We start from the raw sequence: 19,024 nt of genomic DNA, 5'->3' as shown, positions 1-19,024 counted from the left end.
CCTATACTGGAGTGGTGCTCCCAATGTTATCCCAATACCGGGCGGGGGTGCCTGATTATCCTTTTACAGGTCTGGGGTCCCCTGAGACCTGTCTGGGACCCTCCTTTAGCCCAATACTCATCTGAGCTCCACAGTTCACCCCAGAGCAGGGATGGGGCGGGTTTGTCCCTGCAGGGTCCGGGGGTCGTGCCCCACCCGGGGGTGCACAGCTCAGGCAGACACAGGAGCCCCAGTGCTCAGCTGGTACCCAGGACTTTATGCGCCCCACACAGACACCGACCCCCGGGGTGACACGCAGAGCCCCCGACAACAAGCGGCACCCCCGGGGTTCCGTGTCCCCCTTCAGCATCCGAACCCCCGGCGGCTCCAAGCCCGGGGACAGCCACACCCCGTCCCCGGGCTGGCGGCCGGCGCGACGTCCCGGGGGCCGGGCGGGACCCCCGGGCTGGGTCACCCCGGGGCTATTGCTTGTCGATGGCGCCCTGCTCGGCCGCGCTGTCGCGGGGCGCGGGCGGCCGCAGCCACGGCGTCTCCCGGAGCACGAACCAGCAGTTCCCGGCCCACAGCAGGAAGTTGAGGAACCCGAAGAGCTGCAGGAGAGAAAAGGGGAGAGGGGAGAGGAGAGAGAAAAAGGGAGAGGGTCCCCCAGGGCAGCCTTGGGGGGGAGTGGCATAGCACCCCCATACACACCCTGTGTGCCCCATGAGCTCCAAGCATCCCATGTACCCTGTGCATCGTGTGTGCCCTGTGCACCCCACACACCCCAAACTCTCCATACATTCCACACACTGCATGCAGCCTGTGCATTGTGTGTGCCCTGTGCACCCCACGCACCCCAAACTTTCCATACGTTCCATACACTGCATGCAGCCTGTGCATCGTGTGTGCCCCGTGCACCCCACGCACCCCGTGCACCCCATCCATGCCATAATTCCCCTACATCCCACGTGCCCCACTGCACTCCAGGCACCCCACGTGCCCCACATGTAACCCACGTCCTGTGCCCCACACACCCCATACTCCCCACCCATGCACCCCAGGCACCTGATGCACCCCATGTGCCCTAGTGTGCCATTCAAACTGTGCACCCCTTGGAACCTGTATGCCCCATGTACCCCATGTACCCCATGCAACCCGCGTGCCAGATGCACCCCATGTGCCCCACTTCCCCCCATGAGCCCCATATACCTCATCCACCTCATATGCCCTATGCCCCCATGCACATCACACACCACACACATCCCAAACACCAATGCCAGGGCCTGCACCACCACCCCCCGCCCCATCCTGGCAGTCCCTGATGGCTGGGTGCCCATTCCCAATGCCAGGATCCCAGTGCCCAGTGCCCATTCCCAGTGCCAGGATCCCAGTGCAGGGTGCCCATTCCCAGTGCCAGGATCCCAGTGCAGGGTGCCCATTCCCAGTGCCAGGATCCCAGTGCAGGATGCCCCATTCCCAGTGCCAGGATCCCAGTGCAGGGTGCCCATTCCCAGTGCCAGCATCCCAGTGCAGGGTGCCCCATTCCCAGTGCCAGGATCCCAGTGCAGGGTGCCCATTCCCAGTGCCAGGATCCCAGTGCCCAGTGCCCATTCCCAGTGCCAGGATCCCAGTGCAGGGTGCCCATTCCCAGCACCAGGCTCCCAGTGCCCAATGCCCATTCCCAGTGCCAGGATCCCAGTGCAGGGTGCCCATTCCCAGTGCCAGCATCCCAGTGCCCAGTGCCCATTCCCAGCGCCAGGTTCCCAGTGCAGGGTTCCCATTCCCAGTGTCAGGATCCCAGTGGGGGGGATGCAGGGCAAATCCTCCATCCCGTGGGACCAAGGCAGGTGGTTGTGGAATGTTTTCACCCACATTTCCATGCTGTGCCCATATTTTCATCTGTGTGCCCACATTGCCACTGCCCTCTCCTGGCTGAGCTCGGGAATCAGGCACAGGTGTGGCAGAGTGTGTGAGTGTGCACCTGTGTGCACCTGGGTGTGCCCGTGTGTGTGCTCATGTGTGTGCCCATGTGTGTGTGTGTGTGCCCATGTGTGTGTGCCTCTGTGCGTGTTCCCATGTGTGTGTTCCCATGTGTGTGTGCCCGTGTGTGTGTGCCCGTGTGTGTGTGCCCATGTGTGCCCATGTGTGTGTGTGCCCATGTGTGTGTGCCCTGTGTGTGCCCATGTGTGTGCCCGTGTGTGTGTGCCCCTGTGTGTGTGTTCCTGTGTGTGTTCCTGTGTGTGTGTTCCTGTGTATGCCCATGTGTGTGCCTGTGTGTGTGCGCCCGTGTGTGTGTGCCTCTGTGAGTGTGTTCCTGTGTGCCCCTGTGTGTGTGCCTGTGTGTGTGCCTGTGTGTGTGCCCATGTGTATGTGCCCGTGTGTGCCCATGTGTGTGCCCATGTGTGTGTGTGTGCCCATGTGTGTGTGCCTGTGTGTGTGCCCCTGTGTGTGTGCCCCTGTGTGCCCGTGTGTGTGTGCCCCTGTGTGTGTGTGTGTGCCTGTGTGTGTGCCCATGTGTGTGCCCATGTGTGTGTGCCCCTGTGTGTGTGTGTGCCTGTGTGTGCCCATGTGTGTGCCCATGTGTGTGTGTGCCCGTGTGTGTGTGTGCCTGTGTGTGTGCCCATGTGTGTGTGCCTGTGTGTGTGTGCCTGTGTGTGTGTGCCTGTGTGTGTGTGCCCATGTGTGTGTGCCTGTGTGTGTGCCCATGTGTGTGTGCCCCTGTGTGCCCATGTGTGTGTGTGCCCGTGTGTGTGTGCCCATGTGTGTGCCCATGTGTGTGTGTGTACCCATGTGTGTGCCCATGTGCGTGTGTGTGCCCATGTGTGTGCCCTGTGTGTGTGTGTGTGTGTGTGCCCATGTGTGTGTGCCCGTGTGTGTGTGCCCATGTGTGTGTGTTCCCATGTGTGTGTGTGTGTGCCCATGTGTGTGTGCCTGTGTGTGTGTGCCCGTGTGTGTGTTCCCGTGTGTGTGTGTGCCTGTGTGTGTGCCTGTGTGTGTGTGCCCATGTGTGTGTGCCTGTGTGTGTGCCTGTGTGTGTGTGCCCGTGTGTGTGTGTGCCCATGTGTGTGTGTGCCTGTGTATGTGCCTGTGTGTGTGTGCCCATGTGTGTGTGCCCATGTGTGTGTGTGCCCGTGTGTGTGTGTGCCCATGTGTGTGTGCCTGTGTGTGCCCGTGTGTGCCCGTGTGTGCCCCTGTGTGTGTGCCCCTGTGTGCCCATGTGTGTGTGCCCATGTGTGTGTTCCCATGTGCGTGCATGCCCGTGTCTGTGTTCCCATGAGTGTGTGTGTGCCCCTGTGCGTGTGCCCATGTGTTCCTGTGTGTGTGCCCCTGTGTGTGTGCCCGTGTGTGTGTGTTCCCATGTGTGTGTTTCCCGTGTGTGTGTGCCCCTGTGTGTGCCCCTGTGTCCCTCACCACCGAGATGTTGGCCAGCCCCATGGCGGGCGTGGTGCCAGCGCTGCAGGACACCCCCTCGGCCTGGCAGACGGCCATGGCAGCGATGAGGGTGGAGGGGCGCGTGGCTGCCTTCACGTCGCTCAGCCCCTTGCCCCACGCCGCCGCTGCCACCAGCCAGAAGAAGGCAAAGCAGACGGTGACGCAGAAATCCTGCCAGGGGGAGAGCCCGGGCTCAGCTGCCACCCTGGCGCGGCGCCGGGCTCGCGCGCCCCGGGGTGAGCCTGCCTTACCGTGAAGGGGAGCTTCGTGTTCTCCGTGTACAGGGAATGGAAGCGGAGGTAGAGCACCAGAGCAGCCATGGAGTAGAGGAAGGAGAAGACCCCCAGGGTCACGAAAAACTCGGCGGGAGCGGAGAAATCCCCAATGAGGTACAGGGTGCGGGCTTCTGAATCAGCCGTACACTCCGGCATCCCAAAGGGAATCTGGTATAACCTGGCGTAGAGGGAGGGGGGTCAGCGGGCTGGGAATGGAGAGGATGGTGGGGGCAGCTGGTGTAACCACCCTGGGGGGTCTCCTGGGAACGGAGATGATGACAGAGATGGCTACAATAACCAGGCTGGGGTAGTCCCCTGGGATGGGAGGGATGGATGGAGTCAGTGTTGGGGTGGTCCCCTGGGAATGGAAGGTTTGATGGTGATGGCTACAATAACCAGGCTGGGCTGGTCCCCTGGGACGGAGGGCACAAATCCACTGCCATAACCTGGATTCTTTTCCAGGGTCTAGTGCCCTGGCACGGGGCCAGTGGCAGAGGAAGGGGGTTAGAACTGTGACTCTCATCTGGCCCAACTCCATCATTGCCTTCCCAGATAAATCAGGATTCCCGTGGACTTCCCCGAGTACCGAGAATTTCCCTCCTTCCCCACCCCAGTCTTTTGTGATTAACAAGAATCCCCCTGGGTGGTGTCAGGAACTGACAGGGATGCCAGGGGATGTCCCATGGGGTCAGGGTGTGGGTGATCCCCGGCCAAACACGGCACTGCAGAGACCGTGGCTGTGGTCCCGTGGAGGTCCTGCCAGCAGGAAGGGAGTCTAACCCCAGCCCAGCACCCCCAGCTTGTCCGGGGCAGTCCTGGGGGGTGTCAGGGCTCCCCCTCACCTGAAGGGGTACCCGAACTGGATGTTGACGGGCGTCACCCATTCGCTGCTACATTGCACTGTGGCTCCGGTCTCGCCGCTGAAGGAGCCGCAGGAGCCGAAGGCAAAGATGGCAAAGAGCTACAGGAGAGGGCAATGGGTCAGGGGGGTGAGGCCCTGGGGGACTTTTCATCCTTGGGGGGCAGGCTGCATCCCCTGGCACTCAGTAACGGGCAAGCTGCCACCCCCCAGGTGTTGGCCTCAGGTGCCTCCCTCCCACACTGGGATTCTACTGGCACTGGGATTTGAGGGTGGGGGCCATGCTTGGGGGGTGGGGACACCAAGGCCAAACCCACTCCCGTCCCCCCTTAATTTTGGGCAGGGTACTGAGTGCCAGAGTGGGTGTGCAGGCAGCCGGGAGCTTCCGCATGGTGGGATTCCCGGAGCTGTCCCCTCGCCAGGAGCCAGCACTGCCCTCCCTTGCCATGGGAGTCACACTGCCCTCAAATCTGGGATGAGGGTGCTGGGAAAACACCATTCTCAAAGGGTTTTCTCACAGCTCCTCCTGGCTAAGCTCCCAGCCTCCCAGGGGAAATGGGGGATCTAAGCCAGGCCTGACCCTGCAGGGATGGGCAGCCCACGTGTGGCACTAAGGGTTTAAGCAGGGGTGTCAGTGGATCTTCCAGGGATTTTCTCGTCGTTTTTGTTTTTGGGCTCTCTTTGCACATGGGGTCTGATCCCATATGGTGGCCTCAATGGCAGGGAGAGCCCAGAGCCTCCGTGGGTGGGACTGTGCAAACCAAAGAGCTGTGGGATTGGGGGAAAGCCCCTCAAGCTGGCATCTCCTGGTGGGAGATGCCCAAAGAGGGCTGAGTCCCCCCTGTACCTCAGTTTCCCCCGGGAGCCCCCCAGCCCTGGCCAGGCCGAGCTGCAGAAATGCCACCCTGAAACCCAATCTCACAGGGAGCCATTCATGGTATGGCCAGGACAGGACAGAGCCGCGGGCACTCGGCTCCCCCTGTCCCCAGCGTTCCCCTTCCTGGGGCTCACGGACCCTCAGTCCCTCTCCCACCCACCCACCCACCCACGCCGTGCCCCCTGAGCCCCTGGGAATGGTGGGGACCTGACAGCCCGATGTCCCTGTCCCCTTTGGCATGGCTGGGCAGAGCCACCTGCTCAAGGTCACCGGGCAGGGGCTCGTGGCCTGAACCCAGGCTCCGTGTGGCCCTGCTCCCCTCCTCCCCTGGAGCCCCCAAAATGAGGTCTCCACCCCCGCTGCTGATGGAGTGCAGGAAGTTCCGGAGGGGCGGGGGGGCTCTGGGATTCCTTCGGGAAGGAACGGAACCCCCCAAACGTGGGGGGACTCCGGTCCGTGGGGAGCAGCGGCCGGCAGCGCTGGGGAAGGGGTTGCGGTGTGGGTCCGGGACAGGGGGACACAGCGGGGTCACTCACCCATTCCAGCACCTTGATGAAGCCCAGCGGCTCCTGGAGGCGGCCCCAGCGCAGCCCTCGAAGGACACGGTCCTGCAGGAGAGAGCGGCGGGAGCACCGGGAGCACCGGGGTCTGCTCCGGGGGGCCGGGGTGCTAGCCCGGGTTGCCACAAAGGGATTGCCCCGGGCTCGGGTCGGCAACGGGAGATCAGGGGGCTGCAAAGGGGCCTGCTCCGGGCTGGGGGTTGCCTCGGTGGAGAGGGGTCTGCTCCGGGAAACCGGGGGGACTGCCCGGAGGAACCGGAAGGTCCGCACCGGGGAACCGGGGAGCTGCCCCGGGGAACCCGGGGGCTGCAACGGGATTGCCCCGGGCAGGGGGCTGCTCTGGGGGACCGGGGAACGGCATCGGCCACGGCACCGGGACAGCGGAGGGCTGCACCGCGGCACCGGGACGCCGCACCGGAGGTCGCACCGGCGGCTACAGCGGGACACTGCGGGCTGCTCCGGGGGTCGGGACTGGAACACCACGGACTCCTCCGGGGATCGCCACCGGGGCGGCACCGGGAGTCGCCCCGGGCAACAGAGCCGGGACACCAAGGGGCTGCGCCAGGAGCCCGCCGCGGTCACCGGGAGGGGGGACGCACCGGAGCCCTACCTGGAGCCGGGGCGCTTTGTCACCGGCCGCGGGGGCGCCGGGCTCCGACATGGCCGGGCCGGGGGCGGTCGGTGCTGCCTCCGCCGCCCGCTGGGACGGCTCCGCTGGCGGAGCCGCCACCGGGCACCGCAGCGCCCCCGGGGCAGGCAGCACCGCCCCGCCCCCGGCAGCGCCCCTGGGCCGGCCCCGGGCCCCCCGGGCCAGCCCCCCGCCCCGGTCCGCCCCCGGGCCCTCCGGCCGGCGAGGGCTGCGCAGCGCCCCCCGGGGGGACCCCGGCCGTCCATCGGCCGCTCCGCTGCCCCGGGAGCCGGGAGCGCTGGAACGAGGCGAGAATCCCGCCGGGGGCCGCTACCGGGGCCGGCAAGGAGGCTGACGGCGTCGCACCGTGTACCGGGCGTTGGGGGCCACCCCCGGTACCTCCTCCCGGTACTCCGCTCCGTGCAGCCCGTCCCGGAGCCCCTTCCCCACACCGCCTCCCCTAGCCTCTTCCCGGTGCCCCCTTCTCGGTATCCCGCTCCTGGTGCCGCCTCCCCGACCCCCCTTTCGAGGTACCCCGTTCCCGAGTCCGCTTTCCCGGTACCGCCTCCCCGACCCCCCCTTTCCCGGTTCCCCTTCCCGAGTCCCCGTTCCTGGGATCCCCTCCCGGCACCCGCCGTGCCCGCCGCAGGCCCCGCCCCCTGCTGCTCTGGCCCCGCCCCGGCCTCACAGCCACGCCCCTCAATGACCGCGCCCACCAGGGCACCGCCCCGCTTTGGCACCGCCCCCACAGCGCAGACCACGCCCTCACCTGGCGCCCTAGCGGTATGGCCACGCCCCCAACGCTCCGGCCCCGCCTCTCTCGCGGTGGCCCCGCCCATCACACGAGCCCGCCCACCCCATCTCCCCCAATCCGGCCCCGCCCCTCCTCTGTGCGCTGGTCCCGCCCTCCAAGCGCTCCCATTGGCCGGACCGCAGGACCGCTGTCCAATGGGCGGGCGGCGCGGGCGGAAGTGCCGCTCGGGGCCGGAAGCGGCGTTGCAGCCCCCGGTGAGGCCGCGGCGCTCCCGGTGCTCCCGCGCCCCTCGAGCCCCCCGGCAGCTCCGGAGCCCCCGGGATCCGCCGCCACCTCCCGGCCCCGCCGCCGCCATGTTCCTCACGCGCTCCGAGTACGACCGGTGAGTGCCCGCCCGCGCCGCGGCTGAGTCACGGGCCTGCGCCCGGCGCGGCCCGAGCGGCCCGCGCCGCCCCGAGCGGCGGCTCCCGCGCTGGGATCGCACCGGGAGCTGCCGGGATCACGCAGCCCTGCCGCGGGACCGGGCCCTGCCAGGATGGGACGGACCGAGGGCACGGGGAGCTCCCGGTGCGCCCGGGGAAAGGAGCGCGTCCAGCGGGGAGCGGCGGGGCTCGGGGGGGCTGGAAAGGGGCTCAGCCTGGGGCAAAGGAGGCTCGGGGGGACCCTGTGGCTCTGCACAGCTCCTGACAGCAGGGGACACCGGGGGGTCGGGCTGTGCTCCAGGGAACGGGGACAGGGCGAGAGGGAGCGGCCTCGGGCTGGGCGCGGGTGTTTAGTTCGGATGCTGGGAATTGTTTTCATGGAAAGGGCTGGCCGGCCCTCACACGGGCGGCTCGAGGCAGCGGTGGAGTCCTCATCCCTGGGAGGGCTCGAACCCCACTGGAGGTGGCTCTTGGGCCGGGGTGGGGAGGGGCTGGGCCCGTGGGCTCTGGGGACTCCTCCCGTCTCAAGGGTTCCGTGGTAAAGCAGGAGCTGGCTGCCTCCCGCTGCTCCCTTCGCATTCCAGAGTGTGCCAGCACACCCCCTGCTGCTCCCCTGTGCCGTGGCCTCTCCTCGGGGCCATCCCGCGTCCCCGGCCTGTGGCAGCGCTGTGCTGAGGGGACAGTCCCCGCTGTCCCCCGCTGTCCCCCGGTGGCCTCGCCCTCGCAGCGCCCCGGTTTCCTGCCCTTCTCACCGCGTGCTCTCCTTGCAGGGGTGTGAACACCTTCTCTCCGGAGGGGAGGCTCTTCCAGGTGGAATATGCCATCGAGGCCATAAAGGTACGGCTCCACCTTTCCAAACCCTGCCGCCCGGGGCTCCTTCCCCCCGGCAGGGAGTGCTCGGGGCCTGCTGGAGCCCTGCCTGCTGGGAATGGGAAACTTCTGTGCTGAAAGGCACAGACCCCCAGAGAGCACTGCATGTCCCCTGGGGCTGTAAAGAAGGCTCCCAAAGTTCATTAATAACACTAGGATGACGAGGGTGTGGTTAATTAAAAGTGTTTTTTAAAAGACAGTAATAAATACAAAGCAAAACGGAAGTTTTAGAGTGGAAACAAATTGTTCTTCTTTACCTTCTTCTTGTTTCATCTTCACAGATTTGATTGGTATTTTATAATTAAACAGAAAAGTCTGCATTGAGGACTTTGAGTAATCAATTATTAAGTTAAAAGAGAAAATAATTTAAGGATTATTTCTTAATTAGATGGTTTAATCTTAAAAGACTTGATAGCAAGAGACAGTTAACCATTTTGTACCTTACTAATGAAAAACTGCACAACTCAGAGCTGTGAGACTGTAACATTGACAGGAAACAATGAACACCTAAATCTGAACACAAACTATCATCTCAAGTACCTTCCATCCCAGCCCCAGTAAAAATAAAAATGAAACAAAGAACCCACAGGGACTAATCCAGGCTGTGCCTTTCCTCCCGCCAAGCATCCCACAGCTCTGCTCCTTCATGGGTCAGGAAGGACCAGAACCCATTGATTTTCCCTAAAGCTCAGTGGATTTTCCCCTCCCCTGTCCTACCAAGTGATTTATCCCCCAAAAAATGCAATCCAAAGCTGTTTATCCCCAAATCCAACCTGAACCACTTCTTGAGTGGATTTAAATGTAAAGCTGCAGGTTGTTAGGAGCAAACCCACCTTTGCAGTGCCAAATGGCCTTTGGGGATTAAAATCCTTACTCAATGTCCTTGGTTGATAAATATTTGTCTGTTCTACTGATGGAATGTGGGTGTTGATTGGTTATTAGCTTACATTTGGAAGAGACAGGTCAAGTGAGGAAGGGAAAAAGCTCTGAGGTGTTTGAGCTGCGGAGAAGGGTCCTGACTTCACCTTCCCTGTGCTCCTCTAGCTCCTTGGAGCACTGAAAAGGGGAGTAAAGTAATAATGTAACAGGAAAAGGAATACAGTTATCAAGGACTTGGGAATTAGAGCTCCCAGGGGGATGTTGGTGGCCGTGCTGACTTGCTGCATTGACACAGATCTCCTGCCACACCCGTGGCTGCCACGCAGCTTCCCGGGGAGTCTTGGGGTTGAAATGAAACCCGGGTCTTGAAGTGGATGCTGGGAGGGAGCATTCCACCCTGCAGCTGAGACAGTTCTGCCGGGAGACTCCCTGCTGGGGAGGGCTGGGAGGGCAGGGAGCAGGCTGGGATCCGGGCAGGGCTGGTGGGATCAAGGGGGGATGGAGGGAATTGTTGGTGGGATCAAGGGGGGATGGAGGGATCAAGGTGGGATGGTGGGATCAAGGTGGGATGGAGGGCGTTGCTGGTGGGATCAAGGCTGGATTGAGTTTAGGAGTTGGTGGGATCAAGGTGGGGTTAAGATAGGACCAGTGTGGGGCTTGGTGGGATTAAACAGGATTGAGGTAAGAGCTGGTGGGATGCAGATTAGGGGCTGGTAAGATCCAAAAGGTATTGGTAGGATCATGGTGGGATCAAGGCAGGGCTGGTGGGATCCAGAAAAGCATTGGCAGCATCGTGGTGGGATCAAGGCAGGGCTGGTGGGCTGAAAGTGGGATCCAGGCAGCTGTTGGTGTCCCCAGGGCAGGATCAAAGGGGCTGTTGGGATCAAGGCAGGGGTTTGTGGGCTCGGGGTAGAATTAAGGTGAGAGTTGGTGCAGTTGAGGTGGGATCCAGGCAGGGCCTGATGGGATCACAGCAGGATCCAGACAAGGGCTGCCAGGATCTGCCTAGGCTGCGCCAGGATCTGTCCCTGTGCTTGTGGCCCTGGTGACACTGAGGTGTCCTGCAGTCCTGGGGTGGAATTGCTGCCTGGGACTCTGGGGAGAACAGGAGCTTATGGAAAGCCCCGTGCCCAAGCCAGAGCTGCAGAGGGATTTGTACTGATGTGGGAAATTCTCTCACCCTTAAAGGTTTAAAAGAGTTTAAAACTCTCTTTTCCCTCTGGCAGAGGAGAATTCTCAGAGCCTTTTACGCTCACCAGGCTCCACAAACTGCTGTTGCTTGAAGGTTGTGCAGCTGGGGAAGGGGCTGAGGGAGCTGGGAAAGGGGCTCAGCCTGGAGCAAAGGAGGCTCAGGGGGACCTTCTGGGACCCACTGGGTTCTCATGGGAATCCCATGGATTTCAGCCTCCCCATTCTTCAGGGAATAAGCTTGAAAGCCCACCATGCCAAGCCAGAGTGGGTTTGTGTGTGGGAATTGAACCCAAGCCAACACACCTGCAAATAAGTCAGAATTGGCACTGATGGGTGTGTGAGCTGGAGCCTGTGGTGGTGTTTTGCAGCTTGGCTCCACAGCCATTGGGATCCAGACCTCAGAGGGAGTTTGCCTGGCTGTGGAGAAGAGGATCACATCCCCCCTGATGGAGCCCAGCAGCATTGAGAAGATTGTGGAGATCGACTCCCACATCGGTATGGAGGAGGGATTCGTCCCTGGGGGTCCCTCTGCATCGGGTCACCCCTAGAGTTTGAATTATTTATGATAAGAGTCCATCCCCCAGCAATTTGGGAAGCTGTGGGTTGGGATGAGCCCTCCCTGCAGGCAGTGCCTGGAGCAGGAACACTCGTCCCTCCCAGTGCACACCAGCTCCTGGTCACTGGTTTTGCAGGCTCCAGGAAGCAGAAAGAGGCAGCTGAAGCACTGCCCCCGCCTCAGTAACCTCTCTTGTGAAAGCTCATCCCAAATGTACTGCTGGCAGGGCAGGGAATTATGGTGGGCCTGGCTGGGGCCAGTTTCTCCAGGATCACTGATGCCACCCACGCCCTGAGCAGCCCACAATGGGCTCATGACCAAATATGCCCCCCCGAAGGGCAGGAAACCTCCAGAATTCCTGTTACTGCTCCATGGGCATGGGAGGAGCTCCAAGAGTCCAGTTCACTCCTCCCAGGAGCTTGTGATGCAATCCTTCCCCTCCTCCCAGAGTGGAATCTGTGCTTGGGGCTCCTGCAGCCTCTGCTGCCTGTGGGGCAGCCAGGGCCCTTCCCAGCAGGTTGTTCTGGAGCAAATCTGGTTCAATCCCACGGGGTTCTCGAGGCTGGAAAAGCCCTCTAAGATCATGGAGTCCAACCATGCCAAGGCCACCACCAATCCATGTCCCAAAGTGCCACATCCTCGCTTTTTGAACCCTTCCAGGGATGGGGACTCCACCAGTGTTCACAGGGCAGCCTGTGCCAGGGTCTGACCATGCTTTCCATGGAAAATAATGTAATATCTGACCTGAACCTGCCCTGGTGCAGCGTGGGGCTGTTCCCTCTCCTCCTGTCCCTGTTCCCTGGAGCACAGCCCGACCCTCTGGCTGTCCCCTCCTGTCAGGAGTTGTGCAGAACCAAAAGGGCCCCCTGAGCCTCCTTTTCTCCAGGCTGAGCCCCTTCCCAGCTCCCTCAGCCCCTCCTGGTGCTGCAGCCCCTCCCCAGCTCTGTTCCCCTCTCTGTACACGCTCCAGCTCCTCACTGTCCTTGTGAGAAACCCCAAACTGAGCCCAGGACTGGAGGTGAGGCCTCAGCAGTGCCCAGCACAGGGGGACAAATCTCTTCCCACTCAGGGAGCAGCTTCTCCCTGCAGCCCTTTGTGTTTTATGTGGGGCTTTGGGCAGTCTGGGGGAGAACCCATCCCAAATAATGGGTGGAATGAAACAGGAATGACTCCTGATTGCCCCTTCCCTTGCAGGGTGTGCCATGAGTGGCCTGATAGCTGATGCAAAGACTTTAATTGACAAGGCCAGAGTGGAGACTCAGGTAAGATTTGACATCTCTGTTCCTAAATTAGCAGCACTAATCCCAGGACCTCCTTGAAAGTCCTGGGGAAGGGAAGATCATTCCATCAAAGAAGCTGGTGGGAAGCTGGAGGCTTCTTGGGAGTGTGGGGGCTATCTGACTGTTCTGGTAAAATATTGGATATATTGGTTTTCTTTTTATCCCCTTAAATTTCCGGGATGCCTCAGGTGCTTGGAGGTCCCAGGTACAAATCTGTGCTGCTGCAAAGGATTTTCCTGGGGTTTTCTCCTGCATATCAGCCCTTTCCACCCTCTGGGAGTTGGGTAACACATTACTTCCAAAGCGGATATTGGGATAAAGCCCTTCAGCCTTGCGTTTCCCCTGTTGGCATCCCAAGCCTTGGTATCCAGTTTTCTGTGGATTTTTGTACATCCCACTCTCCCTGATGCTTCCGTGGGGGAACTGGCTGTGCCCTGAGCTCCACAGGGGAGTTATCCTTGTGTCCCCACGGGGTCTCACTCCACCTCAGCCGTATTTTGGGCACATGGGGCTGATGGGAATCTTGATTTGGATCTTCCTGCAGAATCACTGGTTCACCTACAACGAGACGATGACGGTGGAGAGTGTGACACAGGCTGTGTCTAACCTGGCCCTGCAGTTCGGGGAGGAGGATGCTGACCCAGGAGCCATGGTGGGACTGGGGGGATCGGGGGTGCTGGGGATCCCCCCCGTCCTTCCCTGTCTGACCCATTCCCTCCTTTGTCCCGCAGTCCCGCCCGTTCGGCGTCGCTCTGCTCTTCGGGGGAGTGGATGAGAAGGGACCCCAGCTGTGAGTTCTGCTCTCTTAATCCAGGGAAAAGACCAAGCCTCCGCTGCAAAATTCCCAGGCTCAATTCTGGGATTCAATTCTTAAGGACTCAATTCTGGGATTTTCCTTAAGCCAGCACCTTGGGGTTTATCCCCTTATGTCCCTGATTGTTAATCCTGTTAAACCCTTGCCAGAGCCTCGCCTGCTTGACTGGCATGGAAAACCATCATATCTGCCCCAAACCCTTGCCTTTTTTAATTAAAAATGTGGTTTCCTGGGGAGGAGGGAAGTGTTAAAGCTCTCCTCATCTCGAGTGTATTCTTACCTTTCCCTAAAGGACCGGCAGAGCCACCAGTAACATAATCCATGTGACATTCCTTGGGGAGGCGTTGGAGCAGCTGAAACCTGAACTCAGTGCTTCAAATGGCCCCACTGGAAGTGGGAAAGGCTTGGCAGAGCCAGACCAGTCAGGTCTGCCTTCCAGCAGGGAAAAAACCTCGCTGAATTTATTAAAAAAAAAATTAGCATAGGATGGGAAATCCAAAGGGAAACGGTTCTCTGAGGAAAGAGGGCAGTGTTGGAGTGTGTAAGCTGCCAGCCTGGGGATGAATCCCAGCTCCAGCTGTACAGGGAGCTCTGGGGGGCTGGTGAGAGTCCTTGGGATGCCCTGGGGTGGGATGGGGTGCAGGCAGTCAGCCCCTGTCCCCACAGGTTCCACATGGATCCCTCGGGGACGTTCGTGCAGTGCGACGCCAGAGCCATCGGCTCCGCCTCAGAGGGAGCCCAGAGCTCCCTGCAAGAGGTTTACCACAAGGTAAGGGCTGCATTTGGGGCTGGGGGTCACCTCTCCTGGGTCTGGGGTACTTCACCACCTCCCAGGATCCCCTCATTCCCTCCCCAGTGAGGATTTAGGACTGGGCTGGAGAGGAGGTGCCTGAGCCACTCAGGGCAGGATCACTGCTGAGCAGAGGGTCCTGTGTAGGTGCTGAGGATCTCTGCAACTGAGAGCTGCTCCCAGCAGCTGCTCTCCGAGGGGCTGCTCTCTGCCTGGGAGATAATGAAGGCCATGTCAGGAAGTTCTCTATAAATAAAAGCTGAGCTCTGGGTGCTGCTGTCAGCATCAGGCTCTGTGTGGGTACAGCTGGAAGCATCCTGAGCTCACAGCAGCACCTTCAGGAAGGGAGCAGCTTCTGTGCTGGAAGTTCTGGTCGTGTTTGATATTAAATAGGAATTTTTCCCCCCATGAGGAGGGGGATGCCCATTTTGGGTGGTAAGACACCAAACCCTGATGAAAAGCACAATTAGTGATGGTGGCTGGGAAGACTCATTTGTTCACTAGAAGCCCCAAATTACCCAAATCCTGGACTCCCTGGATTGTCAACCCTTTTTCAAGTGCAAAGTTAGTGAAACACAGCTGTGCTGCACATCCCTCTGGCTCTAGGGATGCATGGGATTTATCAGATTAAATGCAGCATGGAGGCTTCTGCCGAGAGGGAATCTGGCTTTTTGGGAGGAAATTGGTGAAGAGAAACAGCCCCTCCTGTCCCAGATGAACCATTTTTAAATTAACCAGATTTATGTGCCCAAATGAACCATTTTTAAATCTCAGAAAGGCAGGATTTCACTGTCCCTGTGGATATCCCTGCCCTGCCTGCTCCAGACTCCCAGGGATGCTGCAGATCCCTTGCTAAGCTGCTCCTGTGGCTGCCTGGCTCAAGGGATTTGGGAGAGGAGAGGGAGAGGGGCCAGCTCCTGAGCCTGCAGCTTGTCATCCACGAGCCATTTGTTTTCCAGTCCATGACGCTAAAGGAAGCCATCAAATCTTCCCTGGTCATCCTGAAACAGGTCATGGAGGAGAAGCTAAATGCCACCAACATCGAGGTAAGCCCTCCTGGAGTCAGGATTGCCCCTGGAGCAAGCAGTGGAGCAGCTCAGGGCTCCCTGAGCCAAGTCCTGCAGGTGTTCCTGCCCTTTTCATCACATCCTGTGGGGCATTTTGGAGACGTTGAAGCTTTTCCCTTCCAGAGCTGCAGAGCCTGGTGTGTTTTCATGGCTGATCCAGGATGAGCAGAAGGGATTCTCTGACCTTCTCCAGTCAGCAGAACCCAACATACCACCCAGAGTGCTTGTTCTTCCCCTGCAGCTAGCCATTCTTTTTTGCCTTGCTGCTTGTAATATTAGAAGGAATGAAAATTACCCAGCTCCTGGGCTGCTATATTAGTCCTGGGGCAGTGCCAAAAATCCCTTGGACAGTGGGAGCAGCAGGGATCCTCCGGGAATGGCTGTGCCCCTGGAGCCCTGGGGGCAGGCAGTACTCCCAGACTGGGGATGCTGGGCCCCCCAGAGCTGCTGCCCAGGCTCCTTTTTGGGTGGGAAAGGTACAAACCCTCTGCACTGGCTGGGGTAACTGGCAGATGAGAAGCCAGGCTGGTGTATAGAGTTTGCTTCTATTTCGGGTGGGTTATGAGACACCAGCCCTTTCCAAAGTGTGGCATTCCAGCTCCTGAGCTGCTCTCTCCTCCCCTTCCTTCCCTCTGAGTGCTGGGAAACCTTTTCCCAAACAGCTCCAAGGTATTCACCCCACTTTTGTATTCAATGTTGCTGTGGGGGGACCGTTCCTGGTGGGATTCAACAGCTTCCTTTGGAGGGGAAGGCCAACAGCACGTGGAAACTTGGATCCTGTGGTCCAAAATCATGCCACGTGGCTGGAATCTCCTTCCCAGGTGCTCTTCCAGCCCTTGGCCATACATTTTTTCCTGGTACAGTGCAGGCAGAGGAATGTGTACAGTATCCTGATGTCATGTCCCTGTTTAACAGGGCTTAACTGTGCTTGGCATGGCCCTGGAGTGGGGTGGAATGGTGCAGGGGGGGAGGACAGCAGGAATGTGCTGAGGATTAAAAGGTTTCTATTGACTCAAGGCACCCCCTGGCTGAAAATCTGCCACCTGAAGAGCTCTTTGCTTCCTAGAAGTGTGTGCCTCTCCCCTTTCTTGGCTCGGGCCGTGCTGCTGTGGCATTTTCCATCTAGGAACAAAGAGAAGAGGGAAAGTGTGGCTGTGGAAGAGTTAAATCCATTGGTGGCAGAGGTCAGGAGCCTGAAAGGACTTCACAATTTTAGATTAATGACTTCCCTGTGAAGCCTGTCAGGGAATGGTGGAGTGAAGCTTTGGTAGGGAGAAGGTGAGGGACAGGTTTGAGGAGGTGTGGAGGAGCAAAGGAATTGGTGTCTCTGCTGGTTCTAGTGTTCATAAAGGTTTCTTTGGTATTTAGAGCTGGTTTTGGTGCATAAATCTGGCTCTTGTTGAGTCTGGTTGGGCCCGGGATCAGTCCAGTCCCTGCACAGGTGGTTTGGTGCCCAGAGCAGCTGGGGCTGCCCCTGGATCCCTGGCAGTGCCCAAGGCCAGGTTGGATGGGGCTGGGAGCAGCCTGGGGCAGGGGAAGGTGTCCCTGCCATGGCAGGGGTGGCACTGGATGAGCTTTAAGGTCCCTTCCAGCCCAAACTACTCCATGATTTGAGGGGCCTAAAGTGGCATCTCCAAGTGTCTCCACCTTGTCTCAGGAGTTCTGGGTGAAACCTGGACTGGCAGCAGCTCTCAGGCTGAGTGTGGGGACCTCTCCACCTGGAAAAACACCTCATGGTACCTCCCTGCCCTGGATCAGGTGTTCCCCTGTGCTGGTGAAGGGGGGGTTTGTGAGAAGTCACCCTGGAAGAGCTCTGGGATCTGCTGGGATGCTCCAGAACTTTCCTTGACGTTATTGGTTGCATCCATACACTTCAAACCCTAGAGAGTCAAACCATGTGCCCAGTGCCTGTGAGTTCAGGAGCAGCCCATCCCTGTCCCTGCTCCAGCCCATCCCATCCCTGTCCCTGCTCCAGCCCATCCCATCCCTGTCCCTGCTCCAGCCCATCCCATCCCTGTCCCTGCTCCAGCCCATCCCATCCCTGTCCCTGCTCCCATCCCAGCCCTGTCCCTGCTCCCATCCCAGCCCTGTCCCTGCTCCATCCCATCCCAGCCCTGTCCCTGCTCCATCCCATCCCAGCCCTGTCCCTGCTCCCATCCCATCCCATCCCTGTCCCTGCTCCATCCCATCCCATCCCTGTCCCTGCTCCATCCCATCCCAGCCCTGTCCCTGCTCCATCCCATCCCAGCCCTGTCCCTGCTCCCATCCCATCCCAGCCCTGTCCCTGCTCCCATCCCATCCCATCCCTGTCCCTGCTCCATCCCATCCCAGCCCTGTCCCTGCTCCATCCCATCCCAGCCCTGTCCCTGCTCCATCCCATCCCAGCCCTGTCCCTGCTCCCATCCCATCCCAGCCCTGTCCCTGCTCCCATCCCATCCCATCCCTGTCCCTGCTCCATCCCATCCCAGCCCTGTCCCTGCTCCCATCCCATGCCAACCCTGCTCCCACCCCACCCCAGCCCTGTCCTGCCCATCTCCCCCTGTTTCGGGGTACCCAGCTCAATCCAGGCCCTCCCAGCTCTCTCTGGAGCCCTGGCATTTCCCCTGGCACAGCTGTCCCTGTTTTGGGCTCCCATCCCTGAGCCAGGTGTGAATATTTCTGCTCACGTTTCTCCTCCAGGCTTTCATTCAAGTATCCCTCATCCCTGGTGCTGCCTCTGGAATGTTCCTGACTCTGTGCTGTCCCTGTTTTCCTTAGCCATCTCTGCCTCAGTTTCCCTGAGCCCCCTCAGCTCCCAGACAGGCCAGGATTTGTGCCCTCGGTTCCTGGGGGAGCAGACTCCTTTGCAGAGGCGGGAATTCTCTCCTGGGAGGTTTTGGTGGCTTTTCCCCATCAAGTGGGAGCAGTTCCCACTCCAATTCCCTGCTGCTGCTCCTCTGAGGAGGCTGAGTCAATTCAAAGCTATTTGTGCAGCAGGCAGCTATTTTAGGGCATGGTGGAGCGTGTTCTGGGCTGGAATGATCCTGCTGGCCTGGCAGATCAGGAGGAGGAACAGCTGCTCCCTGCTTTCCTCAGCCGCAGTTAACCCCTCGTTCCTTCTCTTGCAGCTTGCCACGGTGGAGCCCGGCATGAAATTCCACATGTACACAAAAGAGGAGCTGGAGGAGGTCATCAAGGATATTTGAAAAAGAGGGAGAGACCCCCAAAAGCTCAAAGCCCTGCCCTGACCAAAGGAACTGGTCCGGTTCACCCAGCTCCTGGGACTTCCCACAGCACCTGCATCTGCTGCTCCTGCCAACTCCAGAGGTTTTTTACCTTTTCTGGACAGGACTGAGCTTTGCCCCAGGAGGGAATGAAATAAATCATTTTGTTACTCTCATTGGGCTCCTCAGCTGGGGGGAAAGGTGGGAAGGCAGGGATCTGGAGCCAGAACTGGGGGTGGATTGGGACAGCAGCTCTGCCAAGGGCACTGCCAGGTCTGCAGCAGGAGTGAGTCTCCCTCTCGTGGTGCTGTCCATGGGGAAATCCAGGTGTCATTCCACACTTCTTAAAAAAAAATAGAGAGTTTTTAATCTGTTCAGCGCATTCCTCCCTCCTTCTCCAGTGTTTTTTATCACTGTGAAAGAGTCCCTGGAGCTCCATCCCCTTCCCTGCCATCAGCAATCTACAATCAGCCTTGGCGTTTGTGTTTCCTTCTGGTAGGGCTTGAAAAAAATCCAGAACAACTGTTAGATCAGAGCCCACCGAGCAGAAACAGGGACAGTGGGCTGAGACAGCCCCTCACCACTGCA

The 19,024-nt window shown here is 59.7% G+C and overlaps 2 protein-coding genes across 2 annotated transcripts; one reads left to right on the top strand and one right to left on the bottom strand.

Annotated features, from left to right (window-relative positions):
• Positions 1–233: 233 nt before the first annotated feature.
• SYPL2 (synaptophysin like 2) lies at positions 234–6,750 on the bottom strand. The gene is made up of 6 exons (XM_038162545.1): positions 6,593–6,750; positions 5,959–6,030; positions 4,529–4,647; positions 3,663–3,864; positions 3,391–3,582; positions 234–590 (listed from the first exon to the last, which is right to left on the bottom strand). The coding sequence occupies exons 1-6, from the start codon at positions 6,641–6,643 to the stop codon at positions 462–464; spliced, it is 765 nt and encodes a 254-aa protein (XP_038018473.1). The 5' UTR covers positions 6,644–6,750; the 3' UTR covers positions 234–461.
• Positions 6,751–7,578: 828 nt separating this feature from the next.
• On the top strand, positions 7,579–18,818 carry PSMA5 (proteasome 20S subunit alpha 5). Its single transcript, XM_038162544.1, has 9 exons — positions 7,579–7,746; positions 8,557–8,623; positions 11,095–11,221; positions 12,477–12,544; positions 13,107–13,214; positions 13,294–13,352; positions 14,043–14,145; positions 15,126–15,212; positions 18,341–18,818. The coding sequence occupies exons 1-9, from the start codon at positions 7,718–7,720 to the stop codon at positions 18,416–18,418; spliced, it is 726 nt and encodes a 241-aa protein (XP_038018472.1). The 5' UTR covers positions 7,579–7,717; the 3' UTR covers positions 18,419–18,818.
• Positions 18,819–19,024: the final 206 nt, after the last annotated feature.

This window comes from Motacilla alba, chromosome 26 (assembly GCF_015832195.1).
Source record: "Motacilla alba alba isolate MOTALB_02 chromosome 26, Motacilla_alba_V1.0_pri, whole genome shotgun sequence".
NCBI lineage: Eukaryota > Metazoa > Chordata > Aves > Passeriformes > Motacillidae > Motacilla > Motacilla alba.
This window is presented reverse-complemented; position numbering and strand designations above follow the sequence as displayed.